The sequence below is a fragment of the Maylandia zebra genome, linkage group LG2 (genome assembly GCF_041146795.1).
Source record: "Maylandia zebra isolate NMK-2024a linkage group LG2, Mzebra_GT3a, whole genome shotgun sequence".
Classification (NCBI taxonomy): domain Eukaryota; kingdom Metazoa; phylum Chordata; class Actinopteri; order Cichliformes; family Cichlidae; genus Maylandia; species Maylandia zebra.
Window position 1 is genome coordinate 43393036 of NC_135168.1, and position 19279 is coordinate 43412314.

A 19279-nucleotide genomic window follows, 5' to 3' on the forward strand; every position below is an offset into this window, starting at 1 on the left:
GAAAATGTTTTAAATGTAAATTAGAAAACCCTAAGAAATGAGAAAAGAACATTTAGAGTCAGAAAACATCTGAATGAATATTAAAAGGTCATATTCTTTGAATCACTGAATGACTCAAATGTGATCCCTCCACTTTGATCCACACAGTTTAAAAAGTTTAAATGCCTGAGCTTTGAAAGATACGGTGTTGGAAAGAGAACAATAATGGCGACAATTTGAGGGTAAAATGATGGCTGTAACACTGTGGACACAGCAGCAGTTGAAAGAGAAGTGCTTAAGATGAATCTTGGTACAGTGGCAGGCAGAGCTCGTTAAGCAGGCAGGTGTGAGCCTGGTTGCTATAGTGACCGCACCCAATGGCTCCATACACACGTACACAGACATGCGCCTCACTTTTGCTGCTTAAAATGAACAGAAAAGTCAGGCCGAAACAAATCGTTCCCAAATGAAAAGTATAGGTCGTATTGACAAAATTCTTTCACCGTGAGTGACAGCAATGTCTAGTCTACTGAATTCTCAGTTTTCATGCCTGTGGAGTTTATTATATGGACGTGGTGACAGTGGAAAGACACCATGCTCTTCTGATTTTCAAACGAACCTTCTGAGCCATTTTAACATTAGAGTCTATGGAAGAGTTGGAGGGAGGAGGCTGTGCATTGGTGACATTTACGAAAGAACCATAACACCTAGGACAATAGTAAACACATTGGATGAAAGAGGACAGCGATGGCTACGTTTTGAGGGTAAAATCATACCTGTAGAGCAAACGCTGCGGACACAGCAGCAGTTTTAAAAAAGATTTTAAGATTAATTTTTTTGCTCCTCTCACTCTAGCAGTTGAGCTGCCTCACTCTAGCCCCAACATTCCGTCCCATACACACCCATTATAAACTCTGAAACGGGTGAAAAAACATCATGAAACTTAAACTGGAACTGAAGAAAAAGTATAATAGATATTGAAAAGATAAATACAAGTTGAATAGTTGAATGTCTTGTCTTCGTTTTAAAGTTTGAATGGTGGCTCTATGTCAACGTATGTGGAAGTAGTAAGAGTTTAAAAATGAGTAAGTTGAATGAGAATTTGAAGGGTCTCCCCATTGAAATACATGGGAAATTTTTGTTGAATAAAGTTGAATAAAATTAAAAATATAAATGTTAAAAATATGAAAAATAGAAGCAGTCATGTCCAAAAGAATAGGAATCTAACGGTGTTTGAATGGTTTTTCTAAGTTGAACGGTTTTGAAGGAGTTAGATGCCAAAAAACGTACGGAATATATAATAATAATAAAGATTCGAATAACAATACTGTGAATGCTTTTCAAGCATTCACACTAATAATAGGTTTTTATGTCATTTCCTTCATTATTTTTTAAAATTGTAGTAAATTAGCTCTTAGGTTACTCAGGTTCAGTTGTGTCTGAAGCTGTGAGGTCACCAGACATGCAACCGGGAACCCAGCAGCACAATATAAAGGCTATGCAAAACTGCTTTGTAGATGTCCTCATCAATCCTTGAAAAATAACAAAATCTAGCAGATTATCAGAATCAACAACATACTCCTACAGCCTTAATGGTGAGTGAAAGCATGTTGGCTGTTTTTATTATCCTTTCTTTATCTAGGACAAAGTCTGATAGCAGTTAAAATATCTTTTTCAAAAAAGACCTGGCCAAGAGAGCAGCATCAGTTACAAAAAATTCAAGTGAAGAAAAAACTCCAACCGATATTCAGCAGACAGACAAGTGAACACAGACAGATCATTATTCCAGGAAACAGGGACAGTGCATTTGTTTCCAAATTTTTTGTATCTAATCTCATTAGATACTGGCCTGGTGCATTCATAAAGATAAGCATAATCCAATAAAAGTAAGAATGTTACAGGGTTGAATGTTTCATTACTTGGTTAGAGAAATAAGATTTATTTCCTAGAAAAAAAAACTGAAAGCAAGTTTCAGCTTGGACACAAGCCTTTCAATGGGATACATAAACTCAGGTAAGGAACTAACTAGCCTATGAGTCTGTAAAGAAATGCAGAGCACAGAGGGCACAACTGTGATGGAGGACACAACAAAGAACACAGGCACAACCCTCTATTCTGAGGTTTTAAATACACAAGAGAGGCCAGCTGTGGGGATGAGAGGCAGTTTGAACACACCTGGGAAGAAACATGACACAATATAACTCATATCAAACTAATGAGGCAAGGAAAACTGAACATGGTGCACATGAGACGAGAGACTAGCAGAATAAAACAGGACGCCTTAACTCTGAGACAGAGACATGGACAAAGACACACAAACTGGACACTGGTAAAGAGACATGACTGACTACACACAAGGGACCATGGGGAGGACACACAAAGAAGAAACAGGCGAAAGGGAACAATACTAAACAAAGAACTGAGAACTAGAAACATTTGTTACAAGCACTGTTTCTATTGTATAGCACTTTTCAGCATTGAAAAAACGTGCTTTGCAGAACAGGATGTAAAGGTTCACAATGAAAAATATACTGAGAGTAGAAATATAGAGTATAAAACTGTACACACAAATAGAACAAAGTGTAAAGTCTGTCAAAAATAAAATGTTATGGTTAAAGAAAGGCTTTAAACTTAAGTAGGTCAGCCTGGAACCAGTACTGAGGAGAAACCTTGGGTTGTTCTTGTTTTCTTAATCAGTGATGAACAGTAAGATGGTGCCAGCTTCATGGAGGGCTTTTTATAGAGCAACAAACTCTTTTTACCATACTAAATGAAGACCTTCTAAATTAGTGAGACATTATTTTCTCTCCAGCTTACAGTTTATCAGCTTTAAGGTGTGCATTTGAGAGTTATACCAAGTAGGCAAGCACTTGTTATTTGACTTTGAAAAAGAAAGCGTCAAATAACAAATGTGACGCTTTCTTTTTCAGAAGAAACACAGTATCCAGTTTCATATGCAATAAGTATGTAACACTATTAATATGATAACCTACCTCTGTGGAAGTAGAGGTTGTGTTGCTGTTCTGCAATGTATTGACACATAGTATTTTGGAAAGTAACAGTGAAGGAATTTTATCCTGCAATTCCCCTGACTGGGCACATCCAATTCTGAGCACTTGTTTCTGATAAAAGATCTTCAGTTCTTTTCAAAAGTTACAGAAAGCGTATCATTTCCCCACGCATATCTCAGCTGAAAGTTTTTTTTAATAAAGTCAAGGTCTTCGCAAAGTAATTAAGATTTTTTTGTCCTTAAAGATTAAAAATGTTGTGAAACATAAAAGGTACTTTGCCCGCTTTAGCACATTAAAGGATAAGAACAAAATGAGGCCTCATTCATTTCTCTCCAGCATCTCACAATGGGGGCTACAAGAGGTGGAAGGGGTCTTTAATAAATACACATCTGAGCTTAAAAAAATCTGTGCAAACTGCAAGGTCACGGATGGCCAGTTAGAAAGCTTGCTAAATAAAAAGAAAATTGTAGTGCACGAAGGGAAAAAAAGAGTAAAAAGAGGGGGTGGGGGGAGGCCATGAAGGCAGAGAATGATGAGGGGTGTAGATGAGGAGGAGAGAGTCAGAGAAAAAGCTTTGACTGAGAACAGTTGAGAGCACAAGTGAGAGCAGCCATAGTGGAAACAAAGTACTTCAGACTTGAGACGCCCACCAGCATTGAGCAGGTACTGTAGACCCATTTCAGTATTTTCTTTTTTTCACTTTATAGCTCCATGTTTTACTTTTAGAGGTTTAGTCATAAATATTATCTTTTAACTGCATTACAAATATTCTCTGAGTTTTATAATTAATTTTATAAACTGACCAGACTGAAAATCAGTCAGCTTTTTGTCTGTTTTGGGTTCCCACAGAAGTCCCCTGGCTTTCTTCCAAGTACAAATGTGTTTGCAGGACTGGACATTGCAGATGTATGAGTATACTCAAGAGCATTCATGAGCTGTAAACTTAGGCAAACTACATCCCAGTGCCTCGAATCCAGCCAAAGAACTTTCTTTTGTGTGTCACCACACTTTTGTCTTTCTCTCTTTTGATACAGTGAAATGCCAAAACAGAGAGCAAATGTTAAAGTCTCACTGTCATCCTTGGTACCGCTGCAGAGCCTCTTTGCTTTTTTCATTAATCAGAAATTACAACCAAATTCAGTAACAAGTTCTGAAAGATATTAGACAGGAATATTTTAAATATATCAATCAGTATGTTTATAGTTGTAAAGTGACCAGTGACCATATTTATTCTTTTCATTTCTTTTCACAGAGATGACCTCATTTTGCAGGAACCTGGTGGCACTTGTCTTTCTTGTCTTGCCTCCCATGCATTCCCATTTCTTCACCAATGCTGCGTCTGCTTCCCCACCCATCACTCGTCCACAGATCATACACATGACTGACATGGGCTCAGAAGGCCAGGATGATTATGACTTTAATAAGGAGGAATATGACACAACCACAGCTTCTCCTAGGATGGTGTCCTTCCCAAAGATGGACCTAGAACCTCTGCTCTGCGAGTACGACCCCTGCTCGGAGAACCAGGTTCCCTGTGCTGCACTTTCAGAGCAAATTGGGTGCCTCTGCCCTGGGATGAGTGGAGCTAATGTGCCTCCTCATCCACCACGTATCCAAGCGCTGGTGCCAGTCAGTGCGGGGAGTGACAGAGGGGAAATACAGGTGCAGTGTTGTGCTCCATCTTCAGTGGTATCTGAGTACAGAATAGTCATCGAGGGAAGGGACAGTGAAGTCCCAAAGTTTGGGGATGCGTCACGGCGGGGTTTGGTCAGATCTTTGGAAGTGGGAACTAAAGTGTGTGTGGTGGCAGTGAACAACGCAGGAAGCAGAGATCCTTCAGAGTTTTCATGTAAGCGGTATGAATGTCGTCAATCTCCTGTCCTCACAGTGATGGCCTGGATTATAGGAGGTTTATTCGCTCTCCCTTTACTGGTTGTTATAGGGACTCTGATCTGTGGGACATATCAGAAGTTTCGAAAAGGAAAGAGAGACTCTACTGATGAACTTACTAAAGTACAGTTTGAACACTGCAGTGCTGTAGTGGTGTAATCAGTGACTGTAGAATTTAAATGTTATTTCAATTCCCTCAAAGAATGTGTAAATGCGATTATAACAATGTACATGTAAAATGTAACGAGAACAAATAGTTTATAATGCTCTTTTGCAGTCACCATGATTTTATTTGCCGGCAAATTAACCTCTGTAGATTGTTTATTTTTTAATATATCAGAAACAGAATGTAAAGTAAATATTATTTTTAGGAGACTGATTGATTGTTTTTGTAATAAAATGGTTTAAATAGGAACTATGTTTGTGTCAACTTGATCTTTTTTGCGACCATTAAAAGGTTTGTGCTCACTGCATATGATCCTTTATGCATATCACACTCGTAATTTTACTCGCACAAAACACTTAAACGTAAAATATTTAAACCACATACTTTACTCTGTGAAAAAATATTCAACATATGCATTTATTTAAATACCTTTTACTTCCTTTTATTTTGAAGAGTGACAAATTGATTTGTTTGGCTAAGCGATGAAGCCTCGCCGACTAAGCCCCGCCCTTCAACGGTATGCGAGCCAATGAGACAGCACCAAACAAATGTATCAGGAAGAAGATCCAGTATTGTTATACCGTTTGTGATTGTCGATGACTTTCATATTTCTAATTTTATCCAACAACCAGTATGGCGAACACAGGTGAGTCTTTTTAAGCCCACTCTTACAGATACGGTTAACGTATGTGAACTATAGAAGGCTACTGTCTGAATTTGTTGAATGAACTGAAACATATCAAACGTAATGAGTAAAAGACGACTATTTTTAATTGTGACAACCCAAAACTACAGCAGCTTAAGAAGTATTACCGTGTTTTCATAAAAAAAATTTTTTATATGTTTTCATACATTTTGGGGTCACTTTGGTGAACTGTTTCCATAGGCTGTATTTCTCTTTCTAATATTTACAGAAAGGAAAAATTGTAGCATGACTCAGCAAACAGTAAAGAGGCACCAGTCTCCTTGAGGACTGTACTCGGTTACCCGAGCAACAAACAACAAACTGATAATTATCTGCATACCATAACCTGTTGCATCAGTCCAGTGTACCTTTAGTCATATCTTACAGTCTAACACTCTTCACACGATCTGATAAAAGCAAGTACGCCTGCCTTTATGGAAAATCTGCCTGTAAGGAATGTACTATGAAAGTGGAGTTTGATGTCAAGTTCTGCTTTTAGGGAGTCTTTAAAGGTTTTTTTTTTTTCCTGCTTGAACTAGAAGCCAAATTGAGAAACTAATTACAATATGTGGCAGCTTAGTCTGGCGTGTTCTTCTTTTGATATCTGAACTCAATACTCTGTTTATGTCACGGCCTTTTATGTTCCAAACACCAAAAAAGTCCAAGAAAAGGTGGGTGGCAACGGGAGGTTTGTTTTAGAACACACTTCTGACTTCATTGTTTAAAATTAAATGGCATTTATTTCGTGGAAAATTATTAACAAAAATCAACCAAATAAATTCTTAAAACTTAAAATTAAATTAAAGTTAACTTAAATTGCTTTAACAACTTCAAAAGTGGTCAAAAAAACCTTTTTTTTTAAACCCTCCTGACATTTGACTAACAAAAAACATCTTTACCACACCCCTCCAGGGTGCTCTTAATCCCTTGATTAATGGGAGGGTCCATAAGCTAATAAACCAATCACTTTCCAAAAACTTTTCCAAAAATAAAATTAATTACGAATTTACATAACAAAAACTAGGTCTGCATATTCTTACAACTTTAAAGAAAAAGAAAAATTCAACCTGCTGTTACATTACCATTCGAATGTAGCAGCAGAACTGCAGGCAATGTTTCTGCAATCTTCTATTTTCCAAATTCGCTGCCATGTGATTGGCTGATTAAGTATTTCAGAGGATAAACAGCTGAGCAGGTGTACCTAACAAAATAGCATGGGCATGTACATGTAATTATGATGTACAGGTTGTTGTAGCACTAACAACAGAGCCAAGATAGTGTTTGGATCACTACATGACGCTCTACATATGTCATGTTAGCATTGATATCTATGCGGTTAGCATTGGTACATCCTTCCTTGTCAGTGTGTTTGCATGGACCTTTTTGGGCAGTTAGAGCAGGTGTCATATTTCATCTGACCCTTCACATGAACAGCAATTTGTTTTCTTTGACGAGGATCATCAATAATGCATTCTTGTGTCAGGATGATTTGTGACATGAAACCTGTATTTGAGGAGTAATTGGTGTAGTTTTATTTAATCTGATGAAAGGTTATCATACTGTTTCTTGTGTTTCCTCCTATGTTTTCAGGTACCAAGGAAATCTCCTATGAGGAATTGAAGGCTCTTGTGGGAAAGAGCCCGAATCTCATTCTGATTGATGTCCGCAGTGAAGAGGAGGTGGCAAAAGGACATATTCCAGGATCCATTAATATTCCACGTCTGTCAAGTTTGTTTTATTTAGCATTTTGCGCATATATATATATATATATATATATGTATGTATGTATGTATGTATATATAATATATACACACACACACAAAGATCTTTTGCATGTGTGCTGTGGTGAATGTGGTTTATCAGGTTCTGGCAGTTATGTACTTGTTGTTCATGTTTTCTATCTTTGTCTCTTTTTTCATTCCTCCAGTTAATACAGTAGAGGGCGCTCTTAAAATGAATCCAGACGAATTCAAGGTTATGTACGGAGTAACAAAGCCACTGCTGGATGCACCAGAGCTGGTTTTTCACTGCCAGATTGGCAAGCGAGGGGCAATGGCTACCACCAAGGCTCATCAGCTAGGATACGTGAAGTAAATAAGTCACTACCTATACAACAAAATACACATATATACATACATACATGCATACACAAGGCCCAACAAAAACTCCAAGTGTCCTTTAATTATACAAAGTCAAGTTCTTTTTTATGAAGACATTTTTTTCATATTATTGAAAAAGTGCTGCTTTTTACTGCATTTACTTGACGTAATGAAGACAGTTTTCATCTTTTATGTCTCTGTTCTCTGTTTCAGTGCACGTAATTATGCTGGTGCATACAGCGAGTGGTCGAAGAAAGAAGGAAAATGATGCTAAAGGAGAGTTTCATATTTATTTATGAAAACAGGAAGAATAAAATAAATATTGGTATTTTTCAGACTGTACACTGAATTTTATATTAATGAATAAATACATATAAATAAATAAACTTTTGTGTCATGCTGTAAGACCATGAAAATATTGGAAGTTCATAAAACATGTGACAACATCCTTGATATTCCTGAGGTATTTTAACAATCACTAGTTTGCTCAAGGTTTATAAAGGAGCTCTAGCTTTTTTCTAGTGAAGCAGTGTGACATCTTTTTAAATGTTTTACACGTGTGAATTTAGAGTACATAGCTCAAAAAGACCTAACAAGTCTCTGATTCTTAGCTTTGTACCACACAACTTCTTGTAGTGTATGAAATTAATGTGCATGGACATTAAAAAGTGTCGAAATGATGCCTTCTCTTCCCCCTCTTACTGCTTTCACACTGGTAATAATGAAGTCTCATATTTGTTCCAGCAGCAGCGTTAGAGCTATAACACTTCCCACATCACGACCTTAACTTTCTTTGTGATTGTGGGACCTAACTAGGAATTTTTACTCCCTTATTAAAATAAAAAAGAAAGAAGGAAACATAAGTTATATATGTAAGCTGTAAACTGTCGGTTAAATTTTGTAAAATTTGTTGTTTATATCAAAAAAACAAAAGTATTTAAAAAATGTAGTTTGTATAGTATTTCTACCTTATTTTCTCAAATTTTTTACCTTGGTACATTTAAATTTTGAGATAATAACCAATAATTTATAAGTTACAGATGACAATAAATGTTTATTTTATCTCATTTTACTTTATCATTTCTTTTTTTTAGTGACAGAAAAATATTTATTTTTCCAAACATAAGTGATTGGAAAAGAAAAGGTGGGAAAAAGAAGAAAGATTTAATAATGAGCATTCACCACTAAGAGGAGCTACAACTCAGTGTAAAGGTCTCAAAGCGGAAACCATCGGTACAAATGTTTATGCTGTTGGCTACTATCCAGACAGTGTAAATGAGAGGTTCCCACATTGCCTTTTGGTAGTTTTGAGATGTTTTGATAATAATCTCTCAGCCACTACTACATGATTCACAGTCTGGTATTTTCAAGAATTCTGCTCCTCATCAGGCATGTGAGGGTGTCCCAGCACCTCCTGGCAAATATTAAAGGATATGTATGTCAATCAGCCACTGAAAAATATATAATAAATACCACCAATCATAAGTCTGTGTCATTTCCAGTGTTATGTTTTTTCTTCTATTTAATTACATTCCATTTTATATTCTTTCATTTTTAATAGTGAATAAAGTGTCTCGCAGTGTGATCAACAGACTTGCAAACAGGAGCCAGGCTGCAGAAGAAAAAAAGTGCTTTTCACATTTCTTATAGCAACATCTGGCAGATTATCAGAATCAACAAGCTGCTCTATTGGTAGTAATGATGACAGCGAAAGCATGTTTGCTATTTTTACTATCCTTGATTTATTATCATTTATTAATTTATTATACAGGTAAAAGTTTCATCGCGATTAAAAGTTCCAATCCAGGTATTCAGCACAGACTAATGAACACAAACCACATATGTAATGCAGATCATTACAAGAGCAGCTTTAAAAATATAGTCACACTGACCAAGAGACCTATTCTCTTGCTCCAATAAGATGAACTTAAAGTCTCCCCTGTCGTAATCACTACAGCTCCTTCTGTAGATTATTCCAAGAAACAGGGATCCAGGTCTTTCCAAGTAAATTTTAATTTGCACATTCTGTTCTATAGTGATACCTAAATACTTGGATTTGCATCCATTTAACACTAGCTAAAGTTAAATAAGACTTAATAACATCATAGGAAGACTGCAGAAATTCAAGCATTTGTACTACTGATGGAGATGAACAATAGATAATTGTTTCATGCGCATTAAAATCGAGTGCAGTGTTTGATAAATTATCACAAAGGTTATTTGTATGCCATGATATGCCACAAATATCCTGGACATAATAATGTTTAGGTCCCCTGATAAAGAGTAAGGTGCAGTTTTTTCTTTGCCTGCTTTAATGGTATTTTTTAAATGTACATTTTACATCTATACAGTTCTTATTAAACTTTATTGCTATGGATTCTCTGTTATCAGCACATTTTATGTTGAGATTTCACATCATGTGACACATTTGTTGATATGTTCAAAGAAAATATGCAGTTTATTAGTTTGCATCATTAAAAGGCCAAAAAGGTTCTCTTTCCCTTTTCTGAGAACAATTAAGACTTTAATAATCAAAAAAAAAGAGGAAACGTGTTTGGAGCAACTCTTCTTTGGGTATGGTCCAAAAATATTAAAAGTTTGTGAAGTGACTCGTTTCATTGCTTCCTTTATTAAATCCCTTAGCACATTACACACTGGGAGCATCTTTTATGAAATGAGAGGAGACAAAGTAGTCCCATATATCACTGAAATAAATCTTTCAATTATTCATGAACCACAATAGTTTACATTTTCAACAACAGGCTGTTATATGCATAGCTGAACTCTGATCATCAAACTTGCTGATGGATGAATTTTTTCCACAAACACATATTTATATTAGTGCTGTAAATCTAGATTATGAGTTCTATTAATTCATCAAGGTGAGTTCAAGGTTCTTTATAATTATTTTTTTTATTGTTTAGGTCTATTGCCTTTAGGATAATGATTGGTTAGGTTTTACTTTGATTGAGCTGGGAGTGATGGATGGGGGTAATTTCATTTCACTTCTTTTACTTTAGTTATCATGGATATCTTAAACAAAGAGGAGGAAATGAGGCAGACTAGATCACATCGTCAGTTCATTTCAGCAATACTGAGTATTCTACTAAGAGCAGCACAAATTAGCAGTTCACCCAGTGAGTGTGGCTGACAGGTCTTATCGGAAACATGCCTGTTGGAACTTGGCTAATGGCTTTTAAAAGGGGCTCTGTGCTAAAATACTTTCCCTTCCCTCTAGCACGCTCTCATCTGCTGGGGAGAAGAGTGGCTGGTTTGGGTTTTGTTTGCTTTTGGTAAACTTCCTTTCCTTCAGATACATTCATCATATACCTGCTTTCTACTGACAGCAATTCCACATGTCTACGAGCTTAATTTAATAAAATACATGCTTGTTTATTTAAGCCCCCTGTCTGTCTGGTGTCTGTATTTTGTCTGAGATTTGATCCGATTCATGACACATAAATAATTAATAAAATACGCATAGGTATTGTAAGTTCTTTGGGGAATCAAATTAATAACAATACTAATTTTTTTATTTGTATAGCACCATTCAAAATTGAAAAAAGTTATTTACAGAGGGGAAAAAATTAAAAGGTTCATATAAGCCTACATGAAAGTAAAAAAAATAAAAAATAGAGCGTAAAATTTTACACACATTCAAGTTTTTTAAGAGAGAGGGAAAAAAAGGGAAAGGGAAAAAGAAAATAGAAATAAAGCCCTCTGTGTGATTTAAAAGGCCAATAAAACAAAACAAATCCAATTCAAATTTATAATTCACTCTATTGTGGCCAGATTTAGGAATGTGGGACCTCATCATCACATAGTACTGCTACATTACACTTCTGTTTCCAATTATCCTCTGGAGGATCACTGTGACTTCACGCTGACTGGGACTGCATTCTAGTTCCACGGCTATTTTAAGCTGAAAGTAGCGGTTCACACAACATCACAGAGTCTGGTAATAACCCTACCACGAGATTCCTTTTGAGTGAAGTGGGAGGTCAAAGGTGATTGGGATTTAGCCAATAGCAGTGCTTCCTGTTTAAACAGAAATAGCTTAAATCCTCAGAGACGTATGGACTATGAGAGGGACTGGAGAATGAGTTTGATTAAGTCGCGCCAAATCAATCAGAAACTGAATACGTGAATGGGAAACTAAAGGGATGTTATTTTGATTCAATAAACATATGTTAGAGGAGATTCCCTATTTAATGAATAATTGTTGTTTTACTCAGGAAAATAATAAATAAAATAATTCCATATCAGTAGGGATTTTTTTTAACCACTACTACACCACAAGTTTAAACCATGGAGTTGTCTATGTGGTCATGGCTGTGTGTAACATACAGCAACGTGATCAAACATGTAGGAGGGAAAGAAAGGGGAATGTGCACAGGCAGGCAACTCACTATCTCAAGTAATGTGACTCAATCTTTATGGCTTCCTTTATTCCTCAGGGACCTCTGAACCACAGTTTCTATGAAAAATTTAAAAAAAAAAACAGTCTGGCCTAAAACTGACCGCGGAAAGTAATTTAAAAAGAAAAAGCTTGGCCTCCTTAGTGATGATCTCCACCTTTAACAAAACTGCTGACCTTATCAGTACATAAGGGCATGTTAGAAAAACCAGTGAAGACAAAACAGTGACTCTATCAGCTCAGTCTGTGCATAGTTTTCCTTCAGCCACCTGCGTTTGCTTGGTTTTACCTGAGAGAAAAAGCTGAATAAGGAAGTCAAGCCATTCATCCAGGAATTACTCACCTCCCAACGATCACAAGATTTACTGAACATAGTCAGTCACTGACTCTATGCTGTATACTTTTTTGCATGTAAGTAGTTGTTCCAGAGTTGACAATGAACATGAAAAAAACAGGCAATAAATTTAATCTTTAAAAAAAAATTGGCTGATCGGCTGTAGCGTGTTAAAAATAGCAGATACTTGCTTCCATTTCTGTTCTGTCGATTCCGCTTTCCATATTTGACGAAGAGAGGAGCTCCTTCTTTATCTGACGTAATCCTACCCTCACAAGTGTGACCTCACACACACAAATAGCATACAAGCTGATGGAAGGGTCTCTGTGTTGGAGTCTGTCTAGATGTATCGTTGGCTGAGTCGTCGCTTGCAGACCTTTGAAAAAATCTTTATTGTAAGCCACTGTTTCTGTATGTTTCTTTTAATCTGACACTGTGCTCATGCAGAGTGAAATTCTTTGGCTCTCTTTATTGTTAGTGTCATAAAACACGATCTTGCTTATTTTAAAATAAAAAAAAAACAATGGAGCAAAATGCCCACGCTGAGCTGGATGAAGCAAGAAAAAACTTACTGCTGTGCTGAAAATGTGAGAGTATTTCTGTAATGAGAGAAGAATCGTTATCACAGATCCTGGACTGTCCTCAAGGATTGACTGGATGTTGAAATGAATGACTTCAACTTGATGAACCACAGAAACCTGTACCAGACAGTTTCAGGGAAACTGTTGATACTTAGCAATTTCTGACGTGGCAAACGGGGGGGTCAGACAGGGGAAGAAATGGTGGTTTCACGTAGCCAAAACAACGTGAAGACAGAATATACATATGGGGGACGACTTAAGGAGACCTTTCTAAATATGCTCTTTCCTACTGAATTTACAGTAGCTCTTCCTGAATTTTCTACTCAGTTATGACACATAAATGATACATGTTATATTCATGCTTGGTTGACTGACTAAACACAGGAGTGCAAGGAGAAAAGCTACGCTGCCTTGTTCAGAGACATAATCTGCATTTATTGCTAATGAGCAATAAATCAAGTCATTTTAAAACCAGGTCTTAGCACTTGGCTTTGAAGAACCGCTGAAATAGTTCTTCAGTGTCTTAAATAACCCCAGGATCAGCAGTCATGTAACCACTGAAAAGCTTTGCTAACTTTTTCCCCAAATAAGATATTAAGAACCGGAAGTTCTCCCAGTATCAAGATTGTCCCTTAAAATGTCTTTGGATAAACATTAAAATACAGCTGTGACAGCAGGGAACGTTTCACAGGTCTTCATTCAAAAATTAAAGTACTCGGAAATGGAAAGTTTTCCATTTTGACATGACTAACACGATTACAGTTAATCCCGAGGACGTGAATGCGTTCATCAAATGTTTGCTTCATCCAGTAAGCACTGAGATACTACTTAAGGGTAATACCACGAATATCAAGTGACCAAAGATGTGGAATAGATGACATTTCAGAAATAATCGATATCTGACGACTCCTGGGAACGTTCATTAGGTCTAAACTGAGAAGTCATATCTGTTTCACTTGACCTGTTTGAAAGTCTGAACTTTTCAATTCAGCTTTTTAATCCTTCATCGCAGCCTTTGAACAAGGCTGTGCTGGGGAGAAAAGAACATTTGGATTCAATATTTCTTCTGCATGATAATAAAACCAAGATGTGCAACACTGTTTCATTTCCCACAACAGGCACAACCACTTGTGAAGCGCCTCTGCTCTTCTCTGAAAATGTGTTACAGAATTTCCTAATTGATGACTCAGCTAGACTCCTTTTTAACAAGCACATAGAGAGTCAAGGTCTTAAATGTGATAGTGAAGAATTTTTAAAGGTAATTAGGAGAAAGACTGTAGATGTTATGAAAGATGAAAGGCTACACCTCACTTTCAACCCTTTAGAGCTATGCGGGTCTAAATCTAAGTTTTTGTGCACAGCATACCTTTTCCCAGTGTGGATTCATATTATGTTATTTTGTGTATTCTTAAAGCTCCAACTTCAGCTTCTTCTTTTTGAGAGTTAAAGTTATAAGCAACCTGGCCCAGTAACTATGTTGTTCCACTTTGAATGACTGCATGTTTAGGTTCTTTTCTATTGTATTTTTATCTGGACAGATTTATAGCTTTCTTCAATCGTTTTGCCCTCATATGTAAACTCATACTCACTAAAACCTTAACAGATTTGCCTTCAAATCTTCTCATATTTAAACGAAATAATCATTCTAAGAAAATTCAAAGGCAGTTATGACTTTTTAAACACACTGTATACTTTTTGTTTTACACACAAAGAAGCCAATCATCATCCTCCCAAACAAAGAACTGTAATGTTGTATAAAACACTCAGCGTGACTCTACTGACTAAAAACGGCCAAAGATCTTAGGAATTGTTTCTGAAATGAAGGATCCAGAGATGTCAGTGATATGAGTTGAGTGAATCTTTAACGATAAAAGGAGGCTCCTGCGCTGGTACTTTTCCTCTATTCTGTGCCACAGTGGCATTTGGAACAAGAAAGAAAAAATGTGTACTCTGCCAGCTTTATCCCATAAAAGGGTAAAAACAAAACAAACCTCCATCGTTTCTCTCCAATGTCTCACAATGAGGGGTTACAAGAGATGCAGGACAACTTTAATAAATACACCCAAGCATTCCTCACCCCCCTCCTGACTCTGAGAAGCACAAATAAACACGTAGTTAGGTGACCTTATGTGCTGTCCCCTTCCATAATAACACCTGCATATAACATGGAAAAACGGACAGCTACACCTACAGATTGTGAAAAACACTCCGAGCAACAAGCACAAGCCTGTCTCCCGCTGTTACTTAGCAAATTAATATGCTGAGCAGCACACAGACACATGGCGACTCTCCCCCTCTCCCTCCTAACGCACATTCAAACACAAATTCCAGACACGGATTAACAAAATAAAAGAGCACTGCTGGTCAGTTGGAAGAAAAACAAATGGGAAGAAGTGAAAAAAGAGTAAAAAGAGGAGGTGGGGGGAGGCCCAGAAGGGAGAGAATGATGAGGGGGTGTAGATGAGGAGGAGGAGAGAGTCTGAGAGAAACAGCTTAAGACTGAGAACAGTCGGGAGCACACGGTGAGAGCAGCCACAGTGGAAACAAAGAACTTCAGACTTGAGACTTGACACATCCATCAGCATTAAGCAGGTACTGTAGACCCATTTCAGTATTTTCTTTGCTCCATGTTTTATTTTTAGAGGTTTAGTCATAAGTATTATCGTTTAACAGCATGAAAAATGTTTTCTGACTGTTATGAATAATTTTGTAAACTGACCAGAATGAAAGCCAGCCGGCTTTTTCTACATTTTGGGTTCCCACAAAACTCCCCTGGCTTTCTGCCAGGTAACAATGGTAGTGCTGATGGGGTAGTTGTACTTGTCTTCCCGCACTCAGTATTTATTTATCTATCAGTGTTTACAGGACAGGACACTGCAGATGTTTGAGTGTACACAAGAGCATTTATGAGCTGTAAACCAAGGCAAACAGCATCCTGGTGCCTCGAATCCAGCCAAAGAATTTTATTTTATGTATTACCAGACTTAAAAAACTCTTTTATCTTTCTCTTCTTTTATATATTACCCTCCATAATGTTTGGGACAAGGATGCATTTTTCTCTGCTTGCCAGTGCCACTCTTTCCATCCATCCATTTATCCATCCATCCAGCCAGCCAGCCAGCCATTCTCTTCCACTTATCTTATCAAAGTTGGACATTGGTCCATTAGCGTAGGGATACGTTACTTATACTTGCTTCTACAGAGTCTGTAGTTGCCATTGTTCAACAACAGGAAAAAGCTAAAGGTATTATGAGAAGAATAAAACAGTTAAAGACATCAGCCCTGTAATCACAAAGGGACGATTAACCCAACGAAGACCACTGCTGAGGACAAAAGAACCCTCACTATGGTAAAGAAACAGATCTTTGGGGGCAGGTATGTGTTTGTGTTTGTCAGCGACTTCGAAGTCTTCATGAACAGAATACAGAAGCAAGATGCAAACCACTAAATGGCCACAAAAACAGGATGGCCAGACTACAGTTTAAATCTAAAAAGTACTTAAACGAGCCTGCAGAATTCTGAAAAATAAGGCGTCATGGACAGACGAGAACAAGATTAAGCTGTATCAGAGTAAGAGCGAGATCAAAGTGTGGAGGCAAAGAAGAACTGCCCAAGATCTAAAGCTTGTTTTTTAAAAATGGTGGTGAGGATGTTATGGCTACCACAGGTGCTAGCAAGCTTATCTCCTCTGACGATATGACTGCTGAGGGCAGTTGCACAATGAATTCTGACATGCATAGAAACCTATCTGTTATCCTGTTATCTAGACCGCAAGTCATCCTGCAACGGGATAGTAATACCAAGCATACTGCTATGGTAACTTAAGTGTCTCAAAGCTAAAAAATAATATTAATAATTATTTTTTTATGTTCCCTCCATTACTTTTCTCCACACCTGATGGCTCTCTGAAAAGAGAGGGACTGATTATATCTGAACTCCAAAGTATTACACCGAAGAGCAGAGGAGAACTGAAAGAAAAATGTGTCTTTGTATCAAACAGCGTGGAGTTGTTTTAACAGTTAAGATGTTAACAGTTACTGTTCATCTTAACAGTACGTGTTAAGGTGCCAAAATGGAGAACAAATCTTAAAGTTTCACTATTTCACCACTGCAGAACTATTAATTGGAAATTTCAACCAAATTCAGTAACTAGCAGTGTTGGGTTAAGTTACTTTGAAAAAGTAATTCATTATAGTTACAAGTTACTTCTTCAAAAAAGTAACTGAGTTAGTAACTGAGTTGCAAGATTCTAAAAGTAATCAATTACTAGGAAAAGTAACTATTGCATTACTTTAAAAGTTTAACACTCTGGGGTCCAGGGTATAATTAGACATTTTTTTTCACCTTTAAAAACTATTTACTTTGCCTTGTTTGGTATCATTCTTTTCAGCACAACCTCACGTGTCTGAATTTGCAGGATTTTTTTTATTTTGATAAACTGTTTTAACACAATTGATCTAAAGTCAGACAAAAAAACATACAATCGGAGTAGAAAAAGTTGTATTTTTTACTGTAACAACCACAAACATGTTTATTGAATCATATTTCATAACTTTAAATGCAAATATAAATTGTCAATTTTAAAATCCTATGCACAACCTTTGCAAACACCAGTTATTTGCATTTACCTTTTACCTTGTTTTGTTTTTTTTAATAACCATTTCAAACTATTTACATAACAATCAGGTGTTCTGCACTAAATAAGATGCCACACAAATTATTTGTGCCACTCCAAATGCAATGCCGTTACTTGTAACGCCGTTATTCCCATCACTGGTAACTAGTTCCTTTTTTTTGCTACAGTGACTGTTGCTTCAGTGCGTTTCTTATGTAATTTACTTCATCATAACTAAAGAAAATTACATGGGAATACTTTTAATATACAGAAGTAGGTTAATGAACAAGCTGTGGTTAGGTTGCATCAATCAGTCAATTTATGGTTGTAAAGTGACCAGTGACCATATTTATTCTTGTCATTTCTTTTCACAGAGATGACCTCACTTTGCAGGAACCTGGTGGCACTTCTCTTTTTTGTCTTGCCTCCCATGCATTCCCATTTCTTCACCAATGCTGCGTCTGCTTCCCCACCCATCACCCATTCACAGATCATACGCGTGCCTGACATGGGCTCAGACGGCCAGGATGATTATGACCTTATTGAATACGACACCACCACAGCTCCTACTAGGGTGGTGAACGTCCCAATGATACACCAGAAAAACCAGCTCTGCGAGTACGACCCCTGCTCGGAGAACCAGGTTCCCTGTGTTACACTTTCAGAGCAAACTGGGTGCCTCTGCCCTGGGATGAGTGGAGCTAATGTGCGTCCTCACTCACCACGTATCCAAGCGCTGGTTCCAGTCAGTGAGGGGAGTGACAGAGGGAAAATACAGGTGCAGTGGTGTGCTCCATCTTCAGTGGTATCTGAGTACAGAATAGTCATCGAGGGAAGGGACAGTGAAGTCCCAAAGTTTGGGGATGCGTCACGGCGGGGTTTGGTCAGATCTTTGGAAGTGGGAACTAAAGTGTGTGTGGTGGCAGTGAACAACGCAGGAAGCAGCGATCCTTCAGAGTTTTCATGTAAGCGGTATGAATTGCATGAATCTTCTGACCACACACTGATGGCCTGGATTATAGGAGGAGGAGTCGCTCTCCTTTTACTGGTTGTAATAGCAGCTCTGATCTGTGGGAAGTATAAGAAGTTTCGAAAGGGAAAGAGAGACTCTACTGATGGACTTACTAAAGTACATGTGGAACACTGTGATCTGGACAAATGCAGTTCTGTAGTGGTGTAATCAGTGACTGTAGAATTTAAACATTATTTAAACTCCTTCTTCAAGGAATGTGTAAATATGAGTGAATATGACTGTAAAGTTGAGGAATAATGTTAACAAATCATTTATTATGCTACTTTGCAGCCACCACAGTTTTATTTGCTGGCAAATTAACCTCTGTAGATCTGTGATATTTTTTTAATCTATCAAAGACAGAATGTAAAGTAAATGTTATTTTTTTAGATAGACACTGCTGAGTGCTTTTTAAAAAATAAAATCATTTAAACGAGAACTCTATATGTTAACCTCTTTTTTTTTAGTTTCCACTTAAAGGTTGGGTTCA

At 37.2% G+C, this 19279-nt stretch overlaps 3 protein-coding genes across 3 annotated transcripts; all 3 read left to right on the forward strand.

Annotated features, from left to right (window-relative positions):
- The first annotated feature begins 3433 nt into the window (after nucleotides 1-3433).
- On the forward strand, nucleotides 3434-5327 carry LOC101476585 (LRRN4 C-terminal-like protein). Its single transcript, XM_004545530.5, has 2 exons — nucleotides 3434-3653; nucleotides 4243-5327. The coding sequence occupies exon 2, from the start codon at nucleotides 4245-4247 to the stop codon at nucleotides 5037-5039; it is 795 nt and encodes a 264-aa protein (XP_004545587.3). The 5' UTR covers nucleotides 3434-3653; nucleotides 4243-4244; the 3' UTR covers nucleotides 5040-5327.
- Nucleotides 5328-5557: 230 nt separating this feature from the next.
- On the forward strand, nucleotides 5558-8510 carry LOC101476870 (thiosulfate:glutathione sulfurtransferase). The gene is made up of 4 exons (XM_004545531.5): nucleotides 5558-5692; nucleotides 7322-7450; nucleotides 7659-7821; nucleotides 8044-8510. The coding sequence occupies exons 1-4, from the start codon at nucleotides 5680-5682 to the stop codon at nucleotides 8096-8098; spliced, it is 360 nt and encodes a 119-aa protein (XP_004545588.3). The 5' UTR covers nucleotides 5558-5679; the 3' UTR covers nucleotides 8099-8510.
- A 7085-nt stretch (nucleotides 8511-15595) lies between these two features.
- Nucleotides 15596-19228, forward strand: LOC101477157 (LRRN4 C-terminal-like protein). The gene is made up of 2 exons (XM_004545532.4): nucleotides 15596-15754; nucleotides 18152-19228. The coding sequence occupies exon 2, from the start codon at nucleotides 18154-18156 to the stop codon at nucleotides 18955-18957; it is 804 nt and encodes a 267-aa protein (XP_004545589.2). The 5' UTR covers nucleotides 15596-15754; nucleotides 18152-18153; the 3' UTR covers nucleotides 18958-19228.
- The last annotated feature ends 51 nt before the right edge of the window (nucleotides 19229-19279 follow it).